General features: G+C 34.2%; 1 protein-coding gene across 3 annotated transcripts; it reads right to left on the reverse strand.

Annotated features, from left to right (window-relative positions):
- Positions 1–5,603: 5,603 nt before the first annotated feature.
- On the reverse strand, positions 5,604–7,977 carry LOC148934496 (putative E3 ubiquitin-protein ligase ARI7). 3 transcript variants are annotated; one of them, XR_016130027.1, is made up of 5 exons: positions 7,472–7,977; positions 6,763–6,862; positions 6,390–6,457; positions 6,168–6,258; positions 5,604–5,985 (listed from the first exon to the last, which is right to left on the reverse strand). XR_016130027.1 is itself a non-coding variant. In XM_089057835.1 (4 exons), exons 1-4 carry the CDS (start codon positions 7,513–7,515, stop codon positions 5,729–5,731), a joined length of 495 nt encoding a protein of 164 aa, XP_088913961.1. In that variant the 5' UTR covers positions 7,516–7,974; the 3' UTR covers positions 5,604–5,728. The 3 variants fall into 3 exon arrangements, 1 of the variants encoding a protein (XP_088913961.1); XR_016130021.1 differs by having other exon boundaries at positions 6,390–6,492; positions 7,472–7,969; XM_089057835.1 differs by lacking the exon at positions 6,763–6,862 and having other exon boundaries at positions 6,390–6,492; positions 7,472–7,974.
- Positions 7,978–8,193: the final 216 nt, after the last annotated feature.

The raw sequence follows: 8,193 nt of genomic DNA on the forward strand, positions 1-8,193 counted from the left end.
GGTTTGATTGTTATTCATTTTGTTGAATGCTTTGTGTACTTGATTTGGGGAATATGAGTTGATCTGTGGTTGTTGTTGTTGATCTGCGGAGAATTGGTGAATCTGTAGTTATGGAGATGATTTTGACCGGAGTTTGTCTCGGATGCTTGGATCCGGAGTGGATTTAACATCCGAAGTGTGGATCTGAACAGGGGAATTGAATTATGCATGGATTTTGAGCTTCTACTTTCATTTTTGTTTTACATCATCTAGGAGATAGAGATCTGAGTTTTCTTTGGTTTATCGGTGTTTTCTGACGTCCGATCTGTTGGTCGTTGTTGAGTTACAAAACATTTTTCTGTTTTCATCATGTTTCAGTTAAATTCCGATGATGCTCTGCGTTTTGTAGGTGGTTAGGCTTAGAATTGGTTATTTTGCAGCTTTTTGGTCGTACACTTCTATTTTGGAAAAATGGTCCCCACTGCATGCATCGAGTCTGCCTAGCTAGATTAGGTAGTGATATTACTAGATCTAAGAAGTTGGTTTGAAGATAGTGATGATATAATGTCAATCTATGTTACGTGGATGTTTTCCTGTTCCTAGATCTAGAGATAGTTAAATTTCTTTTCCCCTGTCTAGTATAAATTCCTCAACCCAAATTTGCGTGGCAGCAGCCAAACCACCCAAAAGCCTCTTTAAATGCATGATTTCACATCTGTCCTCGTGGGATCGATCCCTGCTTCCCTATACTAATTCATAGTATACGCGGATTGAGGGTTTTGAAGTGATAAACTGTGTGTCCAACGACCGAGATCTTTCAGCGTTCCGCGAGTTCCTAGACCTTGTGATCTAGTGGATTCTCTGGACCCAGGAAGCTTGATATTCCATATTGTGCATGCAGAAAAAGTCAGTTACACCTTTTCATCAAACCATCAAATCAAAACTTCAAGCCATACTTAAACATAGATGGAATGTAATATCATTGACAACTCGGTCTAAAGTATGTCCCTAAGCATGCGTGTTTCTAAGTTCTTCATGTTAAGCTCATGACATGGATTCAAGAAAATATTTTTAGAACACAAAATTCTCCTACGGGGTTTTGAAAAACAAAAGCAAAAACTTAAAACATATGAAAACTCTAAAACAAAAAACTAATGCTTTGTGTACTTGATCTGGGGAATATGAGTTGATCTGTGGTTGTTGTTGTTGATCTGCGGAGAATTGGTGAATCTGTAGTTATGGAGATGATTTTGACCTGGGCTTGAATATACATGTATGTGTGTGTAGGGATGGATTAAAAATAATCTCTTATTTGTTAGAACTTGAGATGCTTGCCCTGCACCTATAAGTGATGGTGAGAATGTTTGCACTGCACGTATAAGTCACTTGCACTGTGTCTATAACTGTAGGTCATTTGCACCAAGCTTATATGGTGAATTCACTATATTTGCTTAGTGTTGTGTTATCGATTCATAAACGTTGTCACATTCTCAAACAAATAAAAGGGTTATACCACAGGGATCATGCTATACCTCAGACGGACTGCACAATCATGTACCATATTCTTATTTCCTACTAACGCGACCAAATACTGATTTTTCTTGCAATTGTTGCCAGAAGTTTGTTGAGGTGCAATGAAGAAAGAGTCCCATATATCAGACTGGCTAGGTTTGGTGTACTAGATCCCGGAGAAATTGCTCCAGGTGAATTGTGGAGAATTCGAAGCAAATAATGCCATAGGGCCGTACCAAGAGCAGCAGTTAAGATCATCTCTCAATTACTACAACAAGGCCACGAGCCTACGACCCTCACCGACCATCTCCTGCGTAGAAATATTGAGGCTTTTGGAAATTCTAAGGCTGTGTAAATGTGTATTTTTTGAGATCATTTTTGACATGCCATTTTTCACATGATCATTTTTGACATGCCATCTTCAACGTGCCAAGGAAAAATCACTAATATTTCTCACCCACAGTTCATTGATCAACTGTAGTAAATCCCTAATTCTTTTGTCATTCAGCTGATGAGTTAGATGCCACATAGATAAAAATAAAAAAGGTTGATGGCATCAAAAAATTGGAGATGGAATGTATAAAAATGAAATGCTAATGAAATAATTTGTATGATTTACGCAAGGTTGAACCAACATGAAACTAGTTCAGGATCATGCATCTCACTCGTTATTTCAACGTTTGTTCATTTGTTATGCAACTCCATTTTTGTCAATGAGTTCCTCTCATGATTTTCTCTAGTGAATCTCATTCCTATCATACAACTCTTTGAACTCAGAGTTCACACTTTCTTTCATTATTGGATTATGAACACTTCGACTTATAGCTGCTCTTTCAATTTCTACGAGGCTTTGCATCGTATTTATTCTTCAATAAATAAATCCATATCTTTCAAATAGAATCCTCAATGACTAAACATGTAGACATATACTTCCTCCGTCCATAAAAAATAATCTTACCCAAATTTTAATGACAAATTGGTAAAGTAAAAGATAAAGGAGAAAAAATAGATAAAATCAGAGAGATATGAAGAAAGAGTAGGTAAATTATGAAAGAGGAGAAAATTTGGATAAAATAATAGAGATAGACGTTCTATTATGTGAGTAATTTTCTCCTCTTTCATAATTTGGGTAAGATTAGTTTAGGATCAATTGTGATCCGATTTGAAATGTACAAGACCGAAAAATCTAAAAGATAAAGTTTAAGACCAAAATCGTAAAATGGTCAAATGTTCAGGACCAATTTTGGTATTTACTCTTAAAATTATTATTGATCTGAAAATTTATGAAATCGCTATTTTTTACTAAGTTAGTTATTTTTTTGCTATTTTTATTACTAAGTTAGTTTTATCTTTTATAGTAGTAATTGGCAATGGCATGCTTTCATATTCATAATTATCATTTCCCTGTATCTATCATCAATCCTCTCTAATTCATATTTATGTAATTGCAGTTGCAAAAGTGTTCACTTTTAATAATTTTCGTATTGATAAAAAAAATGACGTCCAAGTGTAGTTTAATAAGTAGAGTGAACTACATAGATAATATCTGATCTTTCACTTTCGAACATAAATACAGGGACGAAGCCACTATGGGGCTTGGGGGGCCACTGGGCCCCCCAACATATGTAGTTATTACCATTTATATCCTACTTATTTATGATGTATTCGAGTAGTGCATATGGCTTGGCCCCAAGGCATTAGTCATATTGACTCAAGTTCTATTCCTGCTGCCAGCAAGCCATTTGTATTCATTGTTTTTATGTACAATTGTTATGTGTCCACCATTTATTTGATTATCTTCTATTGTCTGCCACTTCTTTGATTTTTTCTATTCCTTGTTTTATGTCCAATAGTTTTATAATTTAATAAAAGAATATATTAAGTAAGATGAATGTATTGTGAAATAAGTATTTATTAAAGGAACTTAATAAAACATGTACTGTAATGCAACTTTCTTCTTTCACAAAACATTGCAAAAAAAATGATTTATTTTATAATTGTAACTCCATTGTGTCTTTTGGGTCCTTTGCAATTGAATACATAATTTTTAGGATCATTACAACGTTAGCAATCTTTGCAATTAATTAGATTCTTCCAATTTTGATTTCTATATGAAATTAAATTTGAGTCTTTGTTTAAATTGTTACACTCTTATGTTTAAGAGGTTTACTTGGACTTCTACTTATTTACGTAATATCTGATTTTTAGTCTTATTTTCTTATTTACTTGCACCTTATTTTCTAAGCATGACTAACATATCTATATATAGTTTCTAGTACGCATTCATTAATATATTTTCTCTCATTATTCATTTATATATCTTGCAACTCTCCATTGCCCATGCTGCAGGAAACCAAAAACTCAGGCCCCCCAGTATAAAATTTCCAGCTTCGTCTCTGCATAAATTATACCTGATTTTTATTTTATATTGTTTTTGTACCCTGTGACAAAAATAACCCTTGATACCAAGCATGTGATTTTTTTCCATGGAGGACATTCTTGGAAATTTCAATTAAATAGTACCAAATATGTGATTATTTTTTCATCATTTTTTATTTCTCTTTTTCTTCTTTAGTTTCTTCTTTTTTATTCATTTTCTTCTTTCTTTATAGTAGTATTTATCTTTCTTTCTTTTTTCTTTTTTCTCCTTAGTTTATGTTTCTTCTTCCTTCTTTTTTATTTTCTCTTCTTTTTCTTCTTTCTTTTTAATATTTTATACATACATCTAATTGCATTCAAAATAAACAAAATACCTAATTAAATCAATTATTTAAAGTAATTAAATCAATTGCATATTTTTTTAAAGTTATTTTATACTCATTTTAAGGTTGAAACACCTAACTAAAAATATTCAACTTTTTATATCATTATAAATACAATTCACAATGTTAAATTTTTATTAATGCTATATTGATTAGTTACTAATTTATTATTATTATTATTATTATTATTATTATTATTATTACTACTACGTAATATTATGTGATTCATAATTTATATAATTATACTACAATTATTATTAACTACTACCAGTTTTTAGTATTATAATAATAATATAATTAAATATAATTATAACTTTAATTATATTTAAGTATATTAATGATATTAAAAATAAATTAATTATTAATTTATAACATTAAAATAATAATATTAATATTGATTAATAATAATAGTATAAAGAGTGAGGAGAATGAGAGAAGATATTATAATATAACTTTTGGTACTAATTTTATGTATGCTAAAATATCCTCGATGACATAAATGAGAAAATATACTTCCCCTGTCCCATTAGAAATGAAACGTTTTCCTTTTTGGGTTGTACTATTAAAAATGAAACGTTTCTTAAAATAGAAATAACTTTATCTCTACTTTTTCCTCTCTCTTACTTTACTCTGTCTTCTTTAACTCACAAAACTGTTAGGTGGGTCCTACTTTTAGTGGCACGTGGGTCCTACTTTTATACTCCCTCCGTCCCAGATTTGGAGTGACATTTTGCCATAAAAGTTCGTCCTACATTTGGAGTAACATTTAGAATTTACCATATTTGCACATAACATTTTACCCCATTATTCACTCAAATTACACCAAAATGCCATTATCTATACTAAAATAAATCAAAACAAAAATAAAAAACCAAAAAGTCAAAGAGGGACCCATCTGTAACAAACTCATTTCATTTATCACACACTCCATCATCTCACTCCATTATCTAACTTCATTTATTACGCACTCCACCTCTCATTTCATTAATTACACACTCCACCAATTCCTTAAAACCCGTGCCATAACTAATTGTCACTCCAAATGTGAGACGGAGGGAGTAGTATATTACACCCTTGTCTCCCAAATTTTGATCCAGTTTACTATTTCGGTCCGTCCCTCAAAATTTGACACACTTCACATTTACCATTTTTGATAGTGGACTTCATATTCCACTAACTCATTCCTACTCACATTTTATTATAAAATAAAACTAATACTCCCTCCGTTCCAAGATAAGTGGCCACAGACTTTTCAGCACGAGATTTAAGGAAATGAGATTTTGTTAGTGAAGTGGAAAGTGAATAAAGTAAGAGAGTTAATAAAGTAGAGAAAAAAAGTAAGAGAAGGAGTACCAAAAAAGGAAATGAATCACTTATCTTGGGACATCCAAAAAGGAATATGAGTTTCTTATCTTGGGACGGAGGGAATACTTTAAAAGTAGGACCCACATCCCACCAACTTTTTCATGTGCCATTCATGTTAAGAACTTGAGACTTCGTAAACAACTATGCTTCTTTTGAAAGGAGATCATCTTATAAATGTTCCTATGCTCCTGTACCTTTCTATTATCTTCAATAAATGATCTCAAAAAGTAGCGAATATATTTCTTTTCATCATCTTTAGAAGCCAACTCATTCACCATATCATGGCCAACAGCTGCACCACAAGATGGATCAGGACACCGCAAATTCAAACATCCAGGTCCGTCATTAATTGATGTTCTGATATACCCTGTGCCACAAAGTAAAGTATAATTTAGATATCCAGAATCATATATCTTTAAGGTATAGGAGGGGACTCTTTCAACATATGGGTCCCATTAATGGCCCTTAGAATCCACCAGCCCCTCACCCAGTGCCCAATTGCAGCAAACAAAATAGCATAGAAACTTTTAGGAAGTGAGTGGATAAAACCTTGCCAGCACAAAACACAAAAGGGATGGCCACAGGCGACAGCTCTCATTCTATCTCGTGGATAATTTTCAAAGCAGATCCCACAAGTTAGCTGCAGAAAGACAGAAATCAATTGGAGACGTATGCTCATAAGAAGAAACTCAAATGATACTTAGTACCGTAGTTTTTTCACTATTTTTGCATTTCAAAGAAAATTTAATAGACTTTCATATCTATGGTCACCTCTTGATCATCAGGAAAGGGAGTGCCACTCTCCAACAAACCAACAGTTTTGCGGACCTTTTCTTCATCTGCAAACCATTCATCATTCACTTTACTAACACTCCTGTGAGTCAAGAAGTATAAAGAAATCTCTCAGATGGTAAAAAAGCAATCTTCATAAATAATCTTTAAGCTCATCCATTAGTTCAGCAAGAGTAAACAACATAGAAAGCTTCCACGAAACAGCCAATATTTCTAAGCATAAAAGGAGCAACTTAAAGTAAAAGGCCATGAACCATTGAGCCATGTTGATTTGTGCATTATTAGCCTTTGAAATGACACACTGAAGATGGTATATATAGCCAGGAAAAACAGCTATTCAGAAACAAATTACCAGTTATAATGGCGGAGCAAAATGCTAGCACCAACCCTTGATATCAAGAGGACGGTGGAAATCAGGGTGATACTTTCTTCTTGGCGTTGCCGTATATCATCTTCATTTAAAATGATGAAATTCAGGAAAAAAAAAGAGTGAAAACCATTTAAATCCATTAGTATTAACTTGAATAGCACAAATTCGAATGCAGAACATATACAAAACACTAACAAGCTTTGTGAGTTACTACAATTCTATAGGGGCACATCATTGGGACTGCAAACGAACGACTTTGACCAAAACAATAGCAAAACTAGCAGCTCGAATTTGATCCATAAGAACAAGAACATAAGACAAAACAACAACAAAGCAAACTTGCAACGCCCCTAATAGTCACCAGACAAATCGAACATTCCATTAGCTTAACCCTAAACATCAACCACAAATCCACAAAGGAAGATTCTCTCCAATTACTGAAATCAACAACCCTGCTGCGCATTACTAATATCATTCAAATGTTAAAAAGAACAGAAATTGGGAGAAAATATATACCCCTAAAACCCACCATTCCCAAATCGAACTGGAAAAAAATAGAATTTTTGCCTAAACCCAGCCTAGCAGCAGATTCAATTGCATAACGACCTACCTCAATCATGAAATTTTTTCGGGAAACAACTATCCGATTTAGAATAAAATTGAGCTAATTAAGGGAAAAGTTGAAAATAACCTGTGACCTATGATAGTATATCGGTTGAGAGGAGGATAGATCATCGAAATCGTCCGAGTCGTGGTCCATCAAGCCGTCGTAGCTAACGACGGCGCTGTCCGGGTCGGAATCTTCGTCTCCATCTCCGTCGCCGTTGTAGAAGTCCTCGTCGTCGCAGGAATCTTCCATCATCGCCGCTGCCATCTCGTCATCAGAATTCATTCCTATATTGTGGTTTCCCCCTTATAAATTGTATCAATACGCGCAAATTTACAATGACAATCGGCCAAAATTAGCTCAATTTGTCTGTATTTATTTGTAGAGAAGGGGTGTTTTGTCTGTGTCTGTGAGAGAGAGATGGAGATGGAGATGGAGATGGAGATGGAGATGGAGATGGAAATTGGATGGTGAATGGTGGTGGAGATTCCTTGCTTTTTTGTGCAATTGAAGAGGAAAGGGGATGGTACGATCATGTGTGCGTGAGGTACAATCTAACGCTGACGGACATCCTTCTATGCCCCAAAGTCCTGTTTGGCGACTAATATTATGTATTTACTCGATTTGGGATTGTTTCCAATTTAGAATTTGGTTTTCTAAAAAAGGGAAAGTGGAAGTTGGTGGGGGCCGGGGCATGTTAAGTGATCGTCGTAGGGATGTCAATGTAGCCCGCAACGGCGCAATCCGTGAGTTGACACGAATAACCCGCCAAATTTATAGGGTTAGGGCTTGAAATTTCTAGCCCA

This window comes from Salvia hispanica, chromosome 1, assembly GCF_029641045.1.
Source record: "Salvia hispanica isolate PSC_SH4W2 chromosome 1, Shi_PSC_v1, whole genome shotgun sequence".
Lineage (NCBI taxonomy): Eukaryota > Viridiplantae > Streptophyta > Magnoliopsida > Lamiales > Lamiaceae > Salvia > Salvia hispanica.

Bases quoted from the DNA above. Each gene is read 5' to 3' on its own strand.
- LOC148934496 (XM_089057835.1), bottom strand. From the start codon at position 7,515: ATGATCTATCCTCCTCTCAACCGATATACTATCATAGGTCACAG. The intron at 6,493-7,471 runs GTTATTTTCAAC...CTTGACTCACAG, and splicing joins TATACTATCATAGGTCACAG to GAGTGTTAGTAAAGTGAATG. The intron at 5,986-6,167 runs GTTTTATCCACT...TTTGTGGCACAG, and splicing joins TTGTGTTTTGTGCTGGCAAG to GGTATATCAGAACATCAATT.